We start from the raw sequence: 20,296 nt of genomic DNA on the forward strand, positions 1-20,296 counted from the left end.
ATCAATAGGTCTTGGTATAGATGGGTGGAATGAAACAGACGGTAAAGGCACTTAATAAAATGGGTAGGGGGACAAGGTGGGGGGGACTTTTCACGCTGCTTTCCCACTTTATGACAAATGAGCATTTTGTGAGAAGAAATGGTATCTGTCTATACATATAGACGGATAGTGTTCGTCTATAATGAGAATTTGTGTATTGAGATTTACATCTAAAAATAAATGTAGTCAGCAGATTTTAGAGTTTATACATATACCATCACATTTGGCGGGAAAATATTGCATGAGAAGACGCCATGTGTCCTGCTTAATATTTCCTCCCATCCAAACCAAAGGTTACATTTGACTTTTTGGTACTATTCATAATTGTATAGAACCTTTGATATTATTAGTAATGTGTAAGAGAAAACATAGTCATGCGAGATCTTGTTTGATTCATCGTCTTGAATGCTATAAGAATATCAAGTTTTTATAATTTTTAATAATGTGTAACTAAAGATATTCACATTGAAAAACACACCTCGACAAGCGTAATAAAGTCAAATGTAACCTTTGGTTTGGATGGGAGGGAGTATATAGTGGTTCCTCTATTATACTTTTATATAGATAGATTCCAATTTTATTACACTTCGGCCATTTTCTAAAAATTTATTACAATATAATTATTCTTATCTGAATTAGTACAGAGTTATACAAATCACTTATCCTTTTTATTTTATTAGCTTAATTCACTTAAAATAGAAAGTAGGATAATATAAATAAAATAGATGGAGTGTTTACTAATTAGGTTAATTAATGAGCACAGGAGAAAAATTGTTAAAAGGAGCTTTATCATATTTTGAACAAAATTATGCTTATAAGGGTGTATTTTGATGGAGGGAATTGAAGGTAAAATGTAGGAAAAGAAAGAGAATAAAAATCTTTTATTTGGACGCTAAATAAGGGTAGAGAGAAATGAATGGGAGATTTAAAAGTATTCATTTTCCAAACTTCAATATAAATCAAAATTTCTTCAAAATCGAACAAATTTAAAGATAAATAATATTCAAACATTCACTTTCAATTTCCCGTCTCCTTCCTTACTCTCCCTTTCCCGCCCCTCCTTTTCCCTCAGTTTTACTATCCAAACAAGGCCTAAAAGGATCTGGTAAAATACTCTCTCCTAGTCACTCGTTTTTCTCCTTTATTTTGCCCAAAGAATAAGAAAACGATTTTGGATCACACAAAACACTCTACCCACATGTATATGAATTTGAATTATACAAAAACTTTTGAAAAAATTCCGACTATCATTAAAAAAGAAAAAGGAAATGAACGACCAGAGCAAGTATCTTATTTAAAATTCTCAATTTATTTTTCTAACTAGCTTGAGGCGTTGACTATATATTCCTTTCTAACCCCTTTATTATTTTTTGTTTGACTAATTACCGACTTAAAATGCCCTTAGAGTCCTATTTACCCCAGCCAATATAAGGGGGTCTGTACCAAAAGTCAATTATTTCTTATAAACCTCAAAATTTGTTCTACTATTTATTTACCAAATAAGTACAGAAAAACGCTTGATCACTACTTTTATAAGCATATTTACGTAAGATAACAGACGATTATACATACAAAGTTTATGTGAAATCGTCTTTCATATGTTTTATTGTTTAAACTTTAAAGTTAATCAATGCAGCTCCCTCGTGCTACTGTGCTTATCAACATTATACTCTTGTTCGGGGCTCAGCCACTCTTTCGCGCCAAAAGAAAAAAAAATTACTCTTGTTACATATATAGCAAACCGTCCTACACTCTTACACAACTATTTATGTAGGATAAAATAACTTTGTAACGTGTAAATAACATATTTTCTTGTTATATTACATTGTATATGTTTTTCAAGACCTCAAAAATATTACTCCGTAGCCCATATATACACAATAATAACACTTTAGATATTACCTAAAAAGTGCTCGTACAAAGTTTAAGGTTACCACATAAATGAATAACAACAAAGCAGTAAAAGCGATCAATGAGCCAAAAGGCCCAAAGTAAGTTTAGGTGGACAATTCACGGCCCAAATGCTTTGTAGTGAAACAAGTGTAAAGAGGGCGGGAAAACCTCTCACTAACCTTTCCTCAACCAGTTAAGTCTCCAACACACTTCCCCCATTTTCGTTCAAATTATTTCTAGGGTTTCTATATTTCTTCCCCAATTCAGTTTTCAACAACAAATTCAATCATACTAGTTCAAAAATGATGTACGGAAGTCAATTTGACGGAAGTTCCGCCTTCGCCGGCGGTGGTTTCATGCCTTCTCAAGCTACTCAGTCCGCCGATTCTTCATTTGCTCCCTCCAAAGTATTCATTTCTCTTTTCTATTCGACTTTTATTCATTTTTCTTTCCGTTTTAGTGAATTTCAAGTTGTTTTGTGAAATTAAACTTCTTAATTGATTGTGCCAAATTATTTGATTAGTTTTTTGAATTTTGATTGATATTGTTATTTGAATGTGGTTGCAGAATCGTGATGCGCAAGCGTTAGTGCCTTTGACTGTGAAACAGATTAACGAGGCGCTTTTGACTTCGGAGGATAGGTCGAATTTCATCGTTGATGGTGTCGATGTCAACAATGTAGTATGCTCTCCTGTTTTTTTTCCGATCTTTTATGTTTCATTTTGCAGAATATAATTTGACCATTGTGATTTTATTTTTGTTGTATGCAAGTAGCTTATTATCGATTCTCGTTGTGCTAATTTGTCTAAGGGCTATGTTTGTGTGATACTTTCTCACCCTCTAGAAGGTTGCTCGTGAGATGGAGATATTCAGATTCCGAAAATTGATTACTTTATAATTTCCAGTAGCTTTGCCGTGGCTGTAAAAAAAGAAAAGGAAGATTAGGGACATAAAGCTTAATGTAACACGACTCTAGAGCTATGAACTTGTGATTTATTATTTTATTGTTCACTTTTATTTCTGGTTGTAGTTGACTATGAGAGTGGCTTGGGGTTAGTGTAAAAGAGCACGCCTCATGCATCTGTAAGCCCAAGGTTTGCTGAAGCACTAGCCAAAATGCCGCGCCTTTTAATAAACCGTGGCTAACAAGACAAATTACTACATAGTTTTTGTATTTTCATTTGCTACTCTCTTTTCATAGCTCTGTTATATCTAGATTCTATTTCTTTAGATGACCTCTCTCTCTAAAATCCAAAAAGGAAATAAGTTGCTCTAATTTTTTGTTTTAAAAGCAATACATTTGTTTGCAAAACTATGCACCCCCTTTTCATGAGGTGTGCGTTTCGTCCTGTGCATTGCACTTCATCACCCTGCCCCTAAGTTCATCTCATGCGTTTATATAAAAACTAAAGAATCAGGATTTTGTTGGATTTAGGTGACGATTGTTGGGATGGTTTTCAACAAGGTTGAAAGGGTCACTGACATCGGCTTTGCTCTTGATGACGGAACCGGGAGGATTGATGTTCATAGATGGTGAGACTTCTATTTATTTTGGTTGCTCTATAGTATTTTTAAGTGACCTAGACAACCGAAATGCTGAAACTACTGGTTTCTATTTGTGATTTTTAGGGTCAATGAAGCATACGACACTAAAGAAACTGAGAATATCATGTGAGTTGTTTATTCTTTTGGCAGATTGACGCTCGTAACTTATTGTTTTTGAGAATTGGTTCTGTGTTTTTGACTTCATATACATATTTATTGCTCTTTGAGAACTAGTTTCTGGAATTTCCTTATGGTCTCTGTATTGAAAGTTGCTTTCTCCTGTTAATGCTAGGGATGGCATGTACATACGTGTTCATGCAAATTTGAAAGGGTTTCAAGGTAAAAGACAACTTGTTGCGTTTGCTACTAGGTATGTCTCGATGGCCTCTTCATTTCTGCTTCTTCTTCATGTGAGATTACTGATGAGGTTGTGAAATTCTGTTAGGGCCAGATGGCCGTGATTTAAATTACCATATTCTGTCTTACAGAACATACCGCGTGCCACTAGTGCTTTTTGATAGATTGTGCAGTGATGCTTTATGTGGTGTAGTTTATGTTGTATAATGCCAGTGACTCAGTGTGGGGTTTGCGATAATCCCCCCTTTTCCCTATATTTCCCCCCGTAGGCTCTGGAGACAGAAATAGAGGTGAGTTAGTAGATATATGAACTTGGAGGGACGATGGAGACCTGCTTCTTCTTTGTATTTATGTTCAGTCACTCGCAGCTGTCAAGAGAGACCTTTAAGTTCATTGACGATGGTTAATGGCATGGGAGAACATCTATAGAGGTAAAGTATGACTAAATGAGAGGGAAGAAGGCTGTAAAGAATTGGTGGGGGCAACAACATAAGAGTGTGCTGACTTCTATCGATGAAGGAACTGTGTTGGCAACTGCATAGTGAAGATGGTATGGCATAAGAATTATACAAGTGTAAAAGTGTTTGCAAAGTGTATTTGCGTTGCTTCTTGCTTTCAACTTTGCTTGCTTATTTTAACAATCTTGAACTGAAATGTTCAAGTGTTTAGTTGTACCTGAGTTCCATAGTCCCCTTGAATGTTATTACTGGAAGTAGAATAATCATTTTAAAGCTAGTCAAAAAATCTTAGCGTCGTAGCTTATGGAAGAGAGAATTTCAAGCACATAATTCCTTGTGATCTTGGATAGGCGGAGTTCTAGGAGGACTGTAAATAGGGAAATTTTGATGGAATGATTGGTTATTGTTCGTTAAGCTTCTCTTTGTGGGATTTTTACGGGTTGCCCGAAGAGATTGGTAGTCACATTAGTTTGAATGTACTATCCTGATGAGGCCATTTGGAGTTCTGAATCTCACTTTATAGCACCTTTGTGAATTGGATGAATCTTAGTAAGAGTATGCTCAAAAGAACATCTGGTGTTCAAGATATGTTTAGTCTCTGTGAAGATGGTGAAGAATAAGCTAAGAACCTACTAGTTTTATGCTTCATATCTTTTCTAAGGCTGCAAAGGCTGTGTTTATCTCTGCTTGGGTTTCTAGGTTCATCCATGGAATACTAAAGATGTATTCCTGATGTGGAAAATTAGTAAAAAGAAATAGTGGATTGGTGGAGGTTAACTGCTCTGATGATCAAGTTCAGAAGGAAATAGCTTACACTATTTGAATGGCAAGGATTTGTTCCGAGTGCGTTGAGGAATATGCATTATCTGTATGGTAACTGTAAATTAGTGAGCGCCTATTGTGAGCCTTGTTTAGTTTTATGAGTACATGATTTCTAAACCTTCTTATAGTGTATTTAAGTGAACCTGCTTGGTGTCCATCTAAGTTAAGATTCCTTTCAAAGTACTTAGGTGTTGTTTGATTGCCTTCCAAATTCATAGGAATTGGAAAATCATGGGAAGTAGCTAAAGGAACGTTTGTTTGGTTGCCCAATTCATGGGAAGTAGGACTTCCTATGGAACTCCAATTCCTACATAATGTAGGAAGTCACTTACCTAGCCCCCCAAGGTAAGTGGGAGTTCCCACATGAATTCAAGTTCCCACATCCAACCAAACAAGATTTATACAGTTCACATGATTTTCAACTTCATATGAATTTAATCTTCCTGGGAATTCTATCTTCCCATGGTGAACCAAACGACTCCTTAATGTTTACTTAAATATGATAGCCTGAGGGTTTGTTTTTCATTTCTGTTGCTCCACATTGTTTTTCCTTACATTGATTGATGCTCATGGAAAATTGGATAAAGTTTCTTGTATGCCTTTGCTATTAGGCATTCTAGTTGGCAAACCTATGGTATGACTATGATGAGGCGTTGCTGCCTTTGAATCATGGACCGGGGTGTGGTGTATCTTCATTTAATCTGTGGAATCATCCTTAGTTGTTATATGCTGTGTGCTGTTCACCTGTGTTCTTTGGACGCTATTTGCTTAAGTCTCTCTTTTATCTCTTCCATTCAGTCTTCTATCTAAGGGAAACTAATGTGGCTTGTCAATGCAAATATGGTATCATCATGTTCATTGTAGCTCAATTGAATCATTTTTTTTGTAGTTATTATTTTCTTTTCTTTTTGCAGGCCTATTACTGACTTCAATGAAATTACGTTCCACTTCATGGAGTGCATCTATGTTCATTTCTATAATACCAGATTGCGGGTTATGATCTTAAATTTCATTCGCTATATTAGTTTACAAATATGTGGGTTTTGCTTATTCTCATGTTCTTTTTTACAGGCAGCTACTCCCCCTGTAGATGGTCAATCGATGCCATCCGTTAATGGTACTCCTTTCAGAGGACATCAAGGTGCACTGCAAAACCAAGTAATATATCTGTGCTCTTGTGAACTTCTGATCTTTGTGTCTTGTTTGCTCACTTCTAACTATATACTTTCCTGATGTCACAGTTTGCTGGACATGTTGCTGATCTTAGGGGTCTTGATCAAAGGGTGTTTGAACATTTGAATCTACCTGAAAATCTGTAAGTTTTTTCTGTGGAGTTTATGTAAACATGTAGCCTGTGTTTGTGCTCTTTGAAGTTTCAAAGCTTGATTTATTAACAGTGTTATCCTATTGTGGCTGAAAATTGTCACATTGCTTGCGTGTGTTTTGGCAACAAAATAGAAACAAACTAATATAGTTGTTGGGTTAGGGAATCACGTGGGAACTCAATGGTTAGTAACTCCAACCGTTCAATTCCCATCCCCCCAACCTTGTGGCTGGATCTGTTACCATTGGCTATCCTCTGTGTCCGATCTCTTGCTCCTAGCCTTTGAGCCGGTATTTGATATATAGCTGGGTCCCTCTTCTTTTCCATTGTCTAAAGAGGGGTATCCCTATATTGTTTGGTACTAGACAACCTCTGTTTCAAGTGTGATTATCCTGTTTTCAACTTAGTTGTAAGCTCTTGTCTTACCCCAAGCATTGTTCACCCTTGTCCTAAGTTTGTTTTGTTCTTCGGTTGCCGACAAATTAATACTTTCCAATGCTCACTTGTTCAGGGCAAGGGAAAGAGGAGTGCACATCAACGAGTTAGTCCAGAAACTTAATGCTCCTCTTGAAAAGATCATGTACAGTTCCCTCTTCTGTTGCTTACAGTTTTGTCGGCATATATGCAACTCGCTTTCTTTTACGAAGACCATTCATTTCTCTCTTATGTTCTTTACACGTGGCTTCATTTGCAAATTCACAGGGAGTCGATGATGCCTCTAGTGAATGAAGGCCTGATCTACTCAACAATTGATGAGGACCATTTCAAGTCCGCCGCCAATGCATGAACTTTCACGGTCAATGCATGAACTTTTTTTTTCGTATGATAATGGAAAAGATTTTTTTTCTTTAATGTTTACTTCTAACGATCCTGAAATTGCCTTGTAAATAGTGTTTTGAAGGTTTCTTTGGGCGATTAGTTTGCTTAAGTTCGTATTGAGACTACTTCCAACTTTTTAGTTCGTGTAAAATTTGGTATGTTACCGGTTTTAAAACATTCATGCAACAAGCGTGCCTGCTCTCTAGACCCTCCCTTTCGGACTAAGTCGGGAAGTGGGAACATTTTGACAAACTATGATAGGGATAATTGGGCATACAACAGAACGGGGATCTTAGGCGAGGAAGAGCTCCAATTCATAAAGCAAGCCTATTAACTTTAGAAAGAAAATAAAATTGAAAAATGGTTGTCGAAAAACATGATTTGTGGAAATCCTTGGTATTTTGTTTCATATTATTTGTCGTTTTAGAGAATTTTTTTTATATTTGCTTTACATTTCCTTGTGTTGCATATTCTTTTTATATGGAGAAAATAATTAGTGATACGCATTCATAGAAGACAACTAGGCATTCTCATCCATTTGATCCATGTATTTTTTTATTTTTTTTAAAAAAATTCCAAAGATCAGTAATTATAGTACGTCATAGGTTAATATTTCAAGCCTTTCTTACTCTACACACAATGGGCTAATAAGACCTAATACGATTTATAAAAAGTAACGGAGGGAATATAAGATACTTTAGTACTGTACAAGAATTTGTGTTCAAAAAGTTCTCACAAAATGCAATATTGGATTTCTTGAAAAATGCATTTCTGTACTACGCAAGTGAAAAAGATGTAATTACTTTATCTTTGTTGGATTAAAAAAAATTTTTTTAATAAATGATGTGTTTAAATGTTTATAGTCTATACAGTCTATAATCCTCCAGTTTTATCGCCCTTTTTTTAGGTAAGTCAATGTTAGCTGCTTTAGTATATTCTATAAAAGATTTTAACGGTAATGTCATTTTGTTATGAGCAAAAAAGTGCGGATTCAATAATATTCTTGTTGCGGAAGTTCTCGCTTTAAAAGAAGGCATCTTATCAGCTAAATATTTAGGAATCTCAAAGTTAATTGTGGAGGGCGATAACTTATGTGTTATTAACTCAATTCGTAGTACTTGGCAAATTCCGTGGGAAACATCTAGTATTATTAAAGATGTGAAATTAGACATTCATTTTTTCGATGAACTGATAATTAAACATTGCTTCTGTGAAGCCAACAAAGTTGTTGACTTCATGACTTCTATTGGACATTTATGTCCAACTCTTTCGAGGTGGTTTGAAAACCGGCGACTTCAACTTACCTCTCTCATTCGAAAGGATGAGATAGGTTGGTCCTATCTCAGACCCAGCAATCGTCAGTTTGTCACTGCATGGACACTTATCCAGTTATTAAATACATGGCCGACATTAGTAAAAATGGAATTAAGCAGCTTATTAATAATAATGGTGCTTGTATGGTCAAAACCTTATTAAATAAGAAATTTTGGAATAATTTAAATTTAGATTTACAAAAAATCAACTTTGTAATTTCGACAAGAATGAGAATTTTAAGTCTGGTAGTGGTTTAATTACCGACTAAGATAACAAATTTCTTACTAGTAATATTTGTATGAAAGAGGTTAAACAAAGGCTCTGTTTGGTAAAACTGACTGAAAAGGTACCTGAAACCTGAAAAGGTACCTGAAACCTGATAAGGTGACTGAAATTAAAAAGGTACCTGAAAAGCTAGCTGAAAATTGAAAACTGATAAGGTAGCTGATTAATTGTAAAGTGTTTAGTAAAACTACCTGAAAATGTAACTATTTTTTGTAAAATGACATAAAAGGACATTAATAATTATAATAAATTAATTTAAATAAATGGTAAATATGTAAAGTAGAACATTTCAGCTACCTGAAACTTTAAAAAGCTACCTGGAGTAGCTTTTGATTTCAGGTTACCTGAAATGACTTTACCAAACAACACTAGATAAAACAACTAACTGAAATATTAGTCAAATCAGGTTGCTTGGTCAAATCGGGTACCTAAAATGCCTTGCTAAACATAGCCAAACAATGTTTAACTTAGCTGCAAATAAAAGTCCAGGTCCGGATGGATTTCTAGCAGAGTTCTTTCAAAAATGTTGGGATATTGTTGGAAATTCTGTGACTAAAGCAGTTTTAGCATTTTTCCATCCCAGTAAATTACTAAAAGAAATAAATCACACATTCATAGCTTTGATTTCTAAAATTGATAATCCTCAAACATCAAACCATTTTCGCCCTATTAGTCTTTGTTCAACAATTTATAAAATTATTTCAATGATATTGGTTACTTGTCTTCGTAGTATCCTGCATAAGATAATACACCCGTTTTAAGGGGCTTTTACACCTAATTGCTTAATTCAAGATAATATCCTTTTAGCTCACGAGATTTTCAACTCTTTTAAACGTAAAAAAAGCAAAGGAGGTTCGATTGCAATTAAACTTGATATGGAGAAAGCATACGACTGACTAGAATAGAACTTCATTGAGGAAACGTTTAAGCAAATGGGTTTTAATGATAAGTGGATTTCTTGGATTATAGAATGTATAAAAACTGTTTCTTTCTCAATGTTAGTAAATGGAACGTCGGGAGACGTTTTTAGACCCACTCGAGGTATTCGACGGGGAGACCCACTCTCGCCGTATATATTTATTATGTGCGCCGAGTTATTACCAAGGTCTCTACTACAAAAAAATAGTGATCGTTTCTTTTGCGGATGACACTATCATTTTCGCTAAAGCCTCTAATCAGAGTTGTAGAACTATTAAGTCTATATTATATAAGTTTTGCACGATATCAGGACAGTTTGTTAATTTTGACAAATCTACTTTTCAATGCATTAGAAACATTGATCGTTCTCTTTGTGAATTGATAAGGTTATTTTCAGTCGTTGGCCTATCAAAATAAATCCTAAATTACTAATAACTGGTAGCTAGTGGCAAGAAAGGGTTGGATCCACAGGGAGGCGAGTTAATTAATCTAGTTTGTTTATAATTATGTTCGTCTTAAAGGTAACAACTTTATGGGGTTTTGTTTGTTTGATTTCTAAACTAATTGCAATGTAAATAAAACGAATTCAAATATATTAAAAGAGTCTAGGGATCGGGTTCACTAGGTAGTCATCCAAGGGTGATATTTAATTCATTGATTGAGCAATTTATATTGTTGAAAGTCATATGATCGGTCGATTCTAATATGTCTTTTTAGATGTAAGCTTAACATGCGATCGCTATTATTAAGTCAGTCTAATTCAATTATCGTGGTCTATATTAGTCTTAACCCGTTCGGTGAAAATCCTAGTTTGCAAGACTAATTAACCAATTCTGATCAGTAATTAATGAATTAGATGTAAAATAATAATTGAACAATCATCAAATACAATTTAACAATCAATTCATTAATTAACCCTTTTCTAACAACCTAGATCCCCTTTCACCTTAGAATATGAAATTAGCTACGCATACTAACGGTAATAACAACAATAATATGAATGAAAGACATAATTGCAAACATAAAAGATGAACAATAACAATTGAATAAATATTGAAGAAAGATTAATAATACCGTAACAAATTGAGGTAGAACGAGTTGTAGATCCGAAAGCAATACTAATAAAACTAAACTAATGTTTTAAGAGAGATTTTATTGTAGAATACCGTGACTAGGTAAAATAATGCGTTCATAAACATAGGGTACGAATTGGGTATTTATAGTAAAAACATAACCGAGTTAAGGAAATTGCGGAAAATCCCCCAGCTTGATGTGTACTCGATCGAGCCTGGGTGTACTCGATCGAGTACACTACTTCCTCGATCGAGCCTGGTCAGGATTGATCGAGTATCCTCCTTTTTCAACTCTTTTCTTCGTGTTGTCTTCTTTACTTCTCTTCCTTTATTCTTTTAGATTCCCGTGACATGTTTCGTGTATTCCTTCATGCCCACTCCGCGATGCCCATTTCATTCCTTTGCTCCTCAAATGCATCATTCCTGCATTAAACACCAAATAGCGGAAGTAACAACATTCTAACATAAAAGACATGTAATTAATATAAATTAGTACGGAAACCGTATCAAAAGTAATTAAGGGGAGACATAAATATGTATATAATTATAACTCATCATGAATCATTTAGGGGCATTCTTCGTATGACCGAGGAAGCTCATTTGGTTAAGTATTTAGGATGTCCCATAATCGACAACAGAGAGTCCAAAAGTACGTTTGAAAGTATTATCCAATCTTCTTGCACACAATTATCGAAATGGAAAGCAAATTCATTATCGAAAGCAGGTAGACTAGTTCTGGTCAATACTAATTTAGCCGCGAATGGAACTTTTCAAATGCAAAGCTTCCTTCTTCCTTCATCAATCCATAACGGATTTGATAAAATTAATAGAGAATTTCTCTGAAATAAGAACCCTTCTCAGCGATCCCCTAATTCAATTGGTTGGCATAAAGTTTGTTTACCAAAATCGGTTGGTGGATTGGGAATAAACTCTTCTGAAACAGCTAATAAAGCCCTTCAAATGAAACTTTTATGGAAAATTCTTATGGATAAGTAGAGGTGGACATTGGGCTGGGCTAGGCCGGGCTGGGCTGGGGTAGAGCAGCCCTGGCACGGCACTAAAAAGGACCGGGGGTTTGAAATTTTTTGGTCCTGCAGACACCCACGCACTATAGGGGCGGGCTTTGTTTAAATTTTTTTTTTTTTTTAAAACGGTGAAACCGGTGAAAAAAAACCCAACACTAGCCCGGCCCGTAGGGCTGACCGGGCTGGGCCATGTGCTGACCGGGCTGCTAAATCCTGGCCCGTGTGACAGTGCTGGGCCGGGCTGGGCCGGGCTAGCCCGCTATGTTGTCCACCTCTATGGATAAGGACAGTATATGAGTCAAAGTAATAACTAAAAAATACTTGAGAATTGTTCACTCTTTGATCATAAACCTAGTTCAGTCTCTTTTTGGCAATGACGTAAACTTGTGAGTCTTCGGACTCCATTTAGAAAAGGGCTGAGATGACAGATAGGTAATGGTAGCAACATTAAATTTTGGTCTGATAATTGAGTTTTTTCACACCCACTTGTCAGCATTATTGGTGATGATAGCACGCACGTATGATCTTAATCTTTTGGTTAAAGATTTTATAACCTCTGATAAACAATGAGATGTTTGTAAATTATCCAATTTAGTAAACAACGATATTGTTAATGAGATAGCTAACATTCCACTGCCAGATAATGATATCCCTGATACCCTTCTTTGAGGGCTGTCCGTGGATGGAATTTTCTCTACCAAAATAGCAACATGATTAATGCAAGGTTTGTTCGATCAAGGTCTTGACAAATGTGAATTTCACTGGATTTGGAAATTAAATATTCCTCCAAAGTTAATTTTTTTTCTTTGAAAAGCCTGTTTTAACGATCTCCCAACGAAAGGGAGGCTCCTTAAAAGTCATATTAATGTCCCATCTAATTGTGTTTTGTGCAACCATCCTATTGAAAATAAAGATCATTTCTTTTACAAATGCCCCTTGATTGGTTCTGTACTTCTGTTATACAAGACATGAATATTATTAGCTTTCACAACTTTTTGTCAAATTATGATAATATTGCAAGTCAAATTTTCTAATGAAACTCAATTATTTCAAATAATTAATTCCAAAAGATGATTCCATTAAAATTTATTTTCAGACGGGCCATTTTAGCCTGAACTTATAAGACGGGTCTTTGTAACCATTTTATAGCCAAATTTGACCACTATTGAAAAACAAGTTATCATAAGTTGTAACACTAACTTAACATTATGGTTACATTTAACCATAAAGTGATCACATATGCCCTTCTGAAGATTCGGACGAAAAGTGATCGTCTGAAATAAGAATTTGCGTTTTTCAAGATATTATAAGTCATAAACTTGAAATTAACGAAATCTCAAAGCAATTAGTCTCACTTTAGACGGGTATATCCGTTTAATGTGTAGACGGGTCAAATATGTCCCACTTATATAATAAGACAAAGTGGTGACATTCCACTTGTTGTTTGTCTTATTATGAATGAAAGTGTGTTATTTAACCCGTCTATAACTTTAGACGAATAGTGTCCGTCTAAAGTGAGAATTTGTGATCTCAAAGTACGAAGGTGAAAGTAACCCATATTTTAATCTTTTGAAAACAAATAAATTCAGGTGTATGAAGATCTTACAAAAATTAAGCATTGTTATGTGAAAGAACAAATCCCATGCTTCACTGGTGAAAATGACATTCCAGCTTGCATATATACATATATAACTCTTCCCAAACCACCATATACTCGACTAATAAGCCGGCCAAATATTCCTCGACCGTCTTCTCTACATAAAACAACCCTTCAAACATTATACTATTCTACTACGGAGTATTATACTTGTCATCCACTAATGTTATATAGAAGCAGCAAACAAATGCAAAAAGTATACATTTTGACATTTCTTATCTCCAACTCTTATATATAGATTCTAATAATCCATCTCAACTAAACGTATCGAACCCAAAGACAATTGGGTACAAAAAAAAATGAGTTATCCTACAATTCTCACATTTCTTTTGTTGCCCTTTATATTCGGGGCAGCCGTTCCTGCTAGTCCTAACGAATGGCTAGCTCCACACAACAATGCTCGAAAGGCGGTTGGGTTATCGCCTTTAAGATGGGACGCTACGCTAGCCAACTATGCCAAGAAATATGGGAACCAAGTAAGAAAGGTTTGTTCAATGGCCCACTCGAGTGGATACTACGGTGAGAACATTTATTGGAGTAGTGACAAGAGGTCTACCCCGGGTCAGGCTGTGGCCGGGTGGGTATCCGAAAAGCGAGGGTATAATCGTGTAAAAAACACGTGTAGTATCGGAGATTGTGGGCATTATACGCAAATTGTGTGGAAGAGTACTACAAGAGTTGGGTGTGCTAGGGTGGTTTGTGAAGGTGGACGTGGTGGTGTTCTTTTTGTTTGTGAGTATAACCCTCCTGGGAATTTCGTTGGGGAAAGACCTTACTAAATATTTTATAACTTTTGTTGCATTAATATTTATTTCATTTAAAAAATTTATTTAATTTTGCCTCTTAATTATTTTTACCATATGAAAAAAAAGGAGCAATTACGAATTTTTTTTTTTTTTGTATAGATGGTTTAGTTGATATATGGGGGTAACTAAACTTATTATATGAACCCCTCCATAGATGGTCCTTCTTTTTGATGAACCATTTCATAAGGATTTGTTATTATTATTATTATTATTTGGTTCTAATCTAAATAAAGATAAGTGCTATTAAGTTGCTTGCGCTTTTTGTATGATCAAATTTATACATAATTGAACGATTGTAGTTCTTAACACAATTTTCGTCGAGTATTATCCAAATAAAACGAATCTCACTACATAAAATTTGATTAATAGGTCGAAGCTAAAGGGATAAATGCTCGCTTCTCGTTCATTAAAACAATGTATAAATACGGAACCAAAAATCTTCAATTGGTAACTATTAGAACCAGATGAGTTCAAATCTTTCAATTTTATCTTATGCCTTACCCCTATTAATTAGTCCCCTGATGAGTTCAAATCTTGCGCCCCGCCACTAGTGCATACAAATATCAATAGCAATGAAGTTCAATAAGGACGTTCACCAACATAATTCCCCGGTGGATCATAATTACAAGTCATAAAAACGTCCCCATCCTCACAAATAACCCTAGCACACCCAACTCTCCTAGTCTTACTCCATACAATTTGGGTATAATGCCCACACATTTGGCCTTGAACACAAGTATTAGACTCATAATCATAGTACTTCTCCTCACTAGCCCATGCATCAACGGCGTCCTTAGGCCTCCATAGCGCGCCACTACCCCAATATATGTTCTCCCCAAGCTTGAACCCGCCCTCCGGGAACGAGTGCTCAAGTGCACAATCTTGACTCCTTTGCCCTGCCCACCACTTTGCGTAGTTTTCAAGCTGTGTGTCGTAAATGAGCGGGAACTCAAATTTTTTGGCTCGAACTATGTTGTGGTAGATTAGGAATTCTAAGGATTCTCCTAAGCAACTTAGGCATAGTTGCCTTGAGATATTGTAAATTTGTGCGTACTTGTTATTTGGTGACATGGGTTGTGGTTCTATTGAGGTGATTTCTGAGGGGTTTTGTACCGTCAATTTGTGTAGGTTAGTGGACATAACTCCTTCAGTTTCTAAAGAGGAAATTGAGTGTTTTTGGTAAAGGAAGAGGATTATGAAGGTGAAGTAAGAAAGGAAGTGGTGTTTCATGGTGTATTTTTCCCTAATAGATATGTTGAAAATAATATTTGTTTGTTGAATAAGGAGTGTGGCAATTATCTATATATGGAGGTGTACTTATATAGAACATTAAGTCTCTCTTAAGACAGATATATCCGTTTTAAGTTTAAAATGGTCAAGTATCACACCACTAAAACATATAAAACAAATATGTATGTTTTTCCAATGCAATCTGCCTTTGCTTTAATTTAATTACTTAGATTGTCTTAACCTTAAGATGAATAGACCCGTCTTAGAAGAGAATTTGTGTATATAGAATTAGTAATATACGTTATAAGTAGTTTTGTAGTAAGGTAAGTGATGGACTATGTGATTGGGGGTGAAATGATTGATGGTATGAGGAGTTTACGCGTGGAGTAGAAATCAAATGGAGATCACGGGTGGAATAGAGACGATGTGGACTTAGTCTTGCCTTGAAAGTGAAGTTTCTCCTTGTCCACATTTTCTATATCCATTGCTCGTATGAATTTATGGTTTGTAGCTAGATGCTTCCTCGATATGTTTTTTGGATGAATTTGAAGTATACAACGTAATTACCAAATTCAACCATTGAAAATAATATAATCTAGCAACACTAGTTTTCCTATCAAAATGTTTTTTGGTTTAAAAAGAATTATAAAGGCGATTTTGATGCTGACGGGATTCCAATCGAGGTCTTGAGCAGCATCTCTCATAACCTTACTAATTAGTACTCCCTCTGGCTTTTATTTTTCTTCCCGTTTCTCTAATATATGTGAGGAGTATTATAATGAAATGGAAAGAAAACAGCAAGTCGGAGGGAGTAGTTTACATCTGCTAGTTATGGTGAAAGGAAAGAAAAACGTTTAGTCTAACATTATTAAGAGTTTGCTTAGGATGAGAGTAATTATTAAGAGAGTAATGAGAGCTAAAATAAGAAGAAATGAAAGGAGATTGATGCTTTGTGTTGGTTGTGGAGGGTGGAAAGAGGAGGTGACGGAGGAATTATTACTTCCATATGGAGGTAATGGATTACTTGGAGGGAGGGGTATATAATAAACTAACAATTACGCCCTTAATGGATGAGGGACTATTCACTATATATATTTCCCCATTTCAATCTCCAATGTCCAACCCCCTTTCTTCCCTCCATTTTTTAGTTTATTTAAACTCTATTTACTCCCTTAATAATTACTTATATTTCAAGCAAGCCACCGAATTGAGAGTTTAAGGGCAAAATTATTGATAGTCTTGAGAAAAGATTTACCAAAGTCTTGAGACAAAACTCATTGAAAACTAGCAATAATCTACAAAAGTTTGGACAAAGTCTTAAGTTGAGTCTAGACTCAACTTAAGACTCTTGGCAAAATTTACTAGACATTTCTTCCAATTAATAATTGACATATGTACCACTTTTGTTTTTCGTTTTTTTCTTTATAAGCTGAAAAAATAAGTAGGGCAAAAAGTAGAGTTTAAGTTGAGTCTAATTGATAATGTATAAGATAAGATTATCAGCCAGACTCTTCCGAGTCTTTAAGACTCTGCCATATAAGCTTTTCACTAACTTTTATTATTTTTATATTTCTCAGACTCACTTCAGATTCAGTTCAGACTTTATACATTATCAATCAAACTCACCTCAAACTCTACTTTTACTCTACTTATTTTTTTCGAAAAAAAATTAAAAACAAAAAAGGTACAAAAATTTTTTTTGAGTATTTTTTATTTAATTTAATATATCCAGTATTTGAGTTTTTTTTAGATAAATTAAACAATGTTAATAAAATCTAGTAGAATACTTTACCAAAAAAAAAAAGAAAAATAAATTAGTAGAATAGAGGACTAAAGGGTCTTGATATATACTCCGTATTAAAAAAACTAACGGCATTAAAATTGTCCTTATAACTCCCTCAAAGCTTTTTCCCTAAGCCACTTTTGTACTACCTTCAACCGCCTTGCCGTGGCCAAACCCAACCCAAAACTATTAAGTCGTGTCAAGGCCACGTCTCGGTCGTGCTGAGCCAAGATGGCCAGAAGACCCGCAAGTCCGCAACCCAACTCCCACCCTTAGACACTAAGGCCATTATGATAGTAGAGGTAGCAATCGAGTAGGTCGGGTCCGAACGGGCCTGGTCAAGTCGTGACTAATTACGAGAGAGGGTTCGGGTCGCATATGGGTCGAGTTAGTGGGGTTAATTATTAGCTCGAATTCAGGTCGGTTTTAGGTTAGGTTTTGGTATGGCTGTGATAGGATGACGCAACCTAATTAAAGATAAATACCCTAGACACAAATGAATGTAGTAATAGGGGCCGAACAGAAGGAGACGAACTACTACGAAAACGCGGGGTACTGACGGCCAAAATTTGGCCGTACTGACGGCTTTTCTGTCAGTTTTACCATTTCCTGACAGAAATTCCGTCAGTAACCAGAGTCAGCTTATTTCGTCACTAAAATCACTGCCCTGACAGAATTTCCGTCAGCAAATTGAAATACTGACGGCTTTTCTGTCGTCCACTAGCAGCAGGTAACTGACGGAAATTCCGTCAGTACTCTTCTTTTCTGACGGAATTTCCGCTAGAGTATGACACATGGCATTTTTGGCGGGTGAGCAGGAAATTCTGAAAAATAGGCCCCTGACGGAAATTTCGTCAGTATTCTGGACTTTACTGAGGAAGTCCGTCAGTACACCGACACGTGGCAGTAAACTGGAAACCCAGATTCTGCTCATCTGACGGAAATTCCGTCAGTATTTTGGACTTTGCTGACGGAATTTACGTCAGGATTATTTAATGGCAGTGGCTGGAAATAGCAGCTTGCTGCCCAGCCACGATGCGTATTTGCATCGTTTCAAATACAGCAACGATGCCTATTTGCATCGTTTCATTTACAACCAAAACCTGTAAAACACATATACAATCGTCGACCGCCAAGCGGGAATCCATTTTCACGTCGACCGCAATTGCGGGAATCAAGAGAGGCAACAAAAGAGAATTGAACGCAAATTTTTTACATAAAAAGTCAGTCAAATTCGTACATTGTCTTACTAATTAAACACAAATCACCAATGTTTTTTCATACTCCCTACTAGACGACAATACTAACCTAACTAAAGGCTCTAACCTATAGGGGAAATAAAACTACCACCTCCAAACCCGTGTCCATCATCTGCAAAGTCGTCCCGCCTATGTGGATTGAATTGTGAACACGTGTTTGGGGGTTGAGATGCTTGCATATCAGCCAAAGCCTTTTCCATTGTCGCCATTTGTTCAGCCTGTTGACGAATAGTTTCTTCAAGAGCAAGTCGAGCGGCTTGCTCATCATTCATTTGGGTGGAAAGCCGTGAAATCATGCTAGGAGCATAAGAGAAAGACGGTCGACCAGCTTTTTTAGTAGGAAGATCATACCATATTTCGGCCCCTTTATCTCCGGTCCCAAATAGCCGGTTCTTCTCGTCAAAGCCCTTGACAGCCTTGTAGTACGTCCGGATCTCGTCAGGAGACTGTCCAGGTGGCAATGGTTGACTCATCTCCTCATTGTAATCATGCTGAAAAAAAAGACAAAATCGTCAGAGATGATATATATATATATATATATATATATATATATATATATATATATATATATATATATATATATATATATATATATATATATATATATATATATATATATATATAGAAATAGGATCCTGTGCGAACCTAAAGTTCGGTGCGAACTTACGTACTAAATAAAAACCATCAGATTAAACCATATCAACGGTCAAGATTAAAAAGTCCCTAAACTCAATCACTCACTCACCCGTAACTATTCCCCATCACTTGAACACACCCATTCTGCCCTCCCCTTACCAACTGATGCTAGCACCGACTTCCGATTGCCTCCACCGTCGACCGTGCGGTCGCTAACGATGTCTATGCTGCCGGATTTCCGATGGATTTGAAGCCCCTCTATCTGTGTTCCTCTTTCAACACTCATATGAAGTCTTGACCATACACTTCGTGAATGTCGCCGGAGATCGAACACCACTCCGTCGTCAGTATCAATTAGTTTCCGCGCGGTAAGGCCTCCATTTTTGGTTAGTTAAAGAGGAAGTGCGAAGTTCTTGGTTCACTTGTTTTTTTGTTGAACTTTATGATTTTAAGTTGTAGATCTACAACAAATGAAGAGGTATTTTAAAAATATAAGTACGCTGGAGTTCATGTCGAAGAATTCCGAGCCGGAAAACGTTCCCGTCGACCAAATAAAACATAGTTGGTGTTAAAGATGGTGGAGGTCAGGCGGTTATGAGCGATCGTGGTTGCGGTGGTGCACGGAAGTGGAATGACTGGGCATGTGGAGGTGTGCTATTTGTCAGGGTGGTGGTGGTGGTGGTATTTTTGTTGTTGTTGGTGGTGGTATGGTGTTAGGCGCTGGTAGTGGTGAATGTGTTGTGGTGATATGGGAGGTGGATACATAAAGCAGCACCCCAGATACACATTGTGTTACTTGTAGATACTCATATCGACTTGTGTATCCGAAAGATAAGAAGTCGCCAACCTGAATTTGGGGGCTGATTTGAGTAGTTGTTGTGGTGAGAGTACTCGACGGCGACGTCATTTGGTGGTTGATATAGGGGTAGTGGTGGTGTAAGGTGGCTATGTTGATGTCAATTAAGGGGAGCGCTAGCTAAACATTCACGCCAGGGGAAGAGGATGATGGTGTTAAAGTGCTGGATACATGTATTACACCTCCAGATACACATA

General features: G+C 36.2%; 3 protein-coding genes across 4 annotated transcripts; 2 read left to right on the forward strand and 1 right to left on the reverse strand.

Moving 5' to 3' along the window:
* The first annotated feature begins 2,066 nt into the window (after window positions 1-2,066).
* On the forward strand, window positions 2,067-7,457 carry LOC141592438 (replication protein A 32 kDa subunit B-like). 2 transcript variants are annotated; one of them, XM_074413112.1, is made up of 10 exons: window positions 2,067-2,339; window positions 2,500-2,610; window positions 3,368-3,465; window positions 3,562-3,603; window positions 3,770-3,847; window positions 6,029-6,107; window positions 6,186-6,272; window positions 6,356-6,429; window positions 6,950-7,018; window positions 7,141-7,457. In XM_074413112.1, the coding sequence occupies exons 1-10, from the start codon at window positions 2,235-2,237 to the stop codon at window positions 7,223-7,225; spliced, it is 828 nt and encodes a 275-aa protein (XP_074269213.1). In that variant the 5' UTR covers window positions 2,067-2,234; the 3' UTR covers window positions 7,226-7,457. The 2 variants fall into 2 exon arrangements, with proteins under 2 accessions (XP_074269213.1, XP_074269212.1); XM_074413111.1 differs by having other exon boundaries at window positions 2,109-2,339; window positions 2,500-2,613.
* A 6,371-nt stretch (window positions 7,458-13,828) lies between these two features.
* LOC141590439 (pathogenesis-related protein PR-1-like) lies at window positions 13,829-14,308 on the forward strand. The gene has a single exon (XM_074411031.1). The coding sequence runs from the start codon at window positions 13,829-13,831 to the stop codon at window positions 14,306-14,308; it is 480 nt and encodes a 159-aa protein (XP_074267132.1).
* Window positions 14,309-14,737: 429 nt separating this feature from the next.
* Window positions 14,738-15,631, reverse strand: LOC141592440 (pathogenesis-related protein PR-1-like). Its single transcript, XM_074413113.1, has one exon. It carries the CDS (start codon window positions 15,563-15,565, stop codon window positions 14,915-14,917), a length of 651 nt encoding a protein of 216 aa, XP_074269214.1. The 5' UTR covers window positions 15,566-15,631; the 3' UTR covers window positions 14,738-14,914.
* Between the last annotated feature and the right edge of the window lie 4,665 nt (window positions 15,632-20,296).

The sequence above is a fragment of the Silene latifolia genome, chromosome 7 (assembly GCF_048544455.1).
Source record: "Silene latifolia isolate original U9 population chromosome 7, ASM4854445v1, whole genome shotgun sequence".
NCBI lineage: Eukaryota > Viridiplantae > Streptophyta > Magnoliopsida > Caryophyllales > Caryophyllaceae > Silene > Silene latifolia.

Bases quoted from the DNA above. Each gene is read 5' to 3' on its own strand.
- LOC141592438 (XM_074413111.1), top strand. From the start codon at position 2,235: ATGATGTACGGAAGTCAATTTGACGGAAGTTCCGCCTTCGCCGGCGGT. The intron at 2,340-2,499 runs GTATTCATTTCT...ATGTGGTTGCAG, and splicing joins CTTCATTTGCTCCCTCCAAA to AATCGTGATGCGCAAGCGTT. The intron at 7,019-7,140 runs GTACAGTTCCCT...GCAAATTCACAG, and splicing joins GCTCCTCTTGAAAAGATCAT to GGAGTCGATGATGCCTCTAG.
- LOC141590439 (XM_074411031.1), top strand. From the start codon at position 13,829: ATGAGTTATCCTACAATTCTCACATTTCTTTTGTTGCCCTTTATATTC.
- LOC141592440 (XM_074413113.1), bottom strand. From the start codon at position 15,565: ATGAAACACCACTTCCTTTCTTACTTCACCTTCATAATCCTCTTCCTT.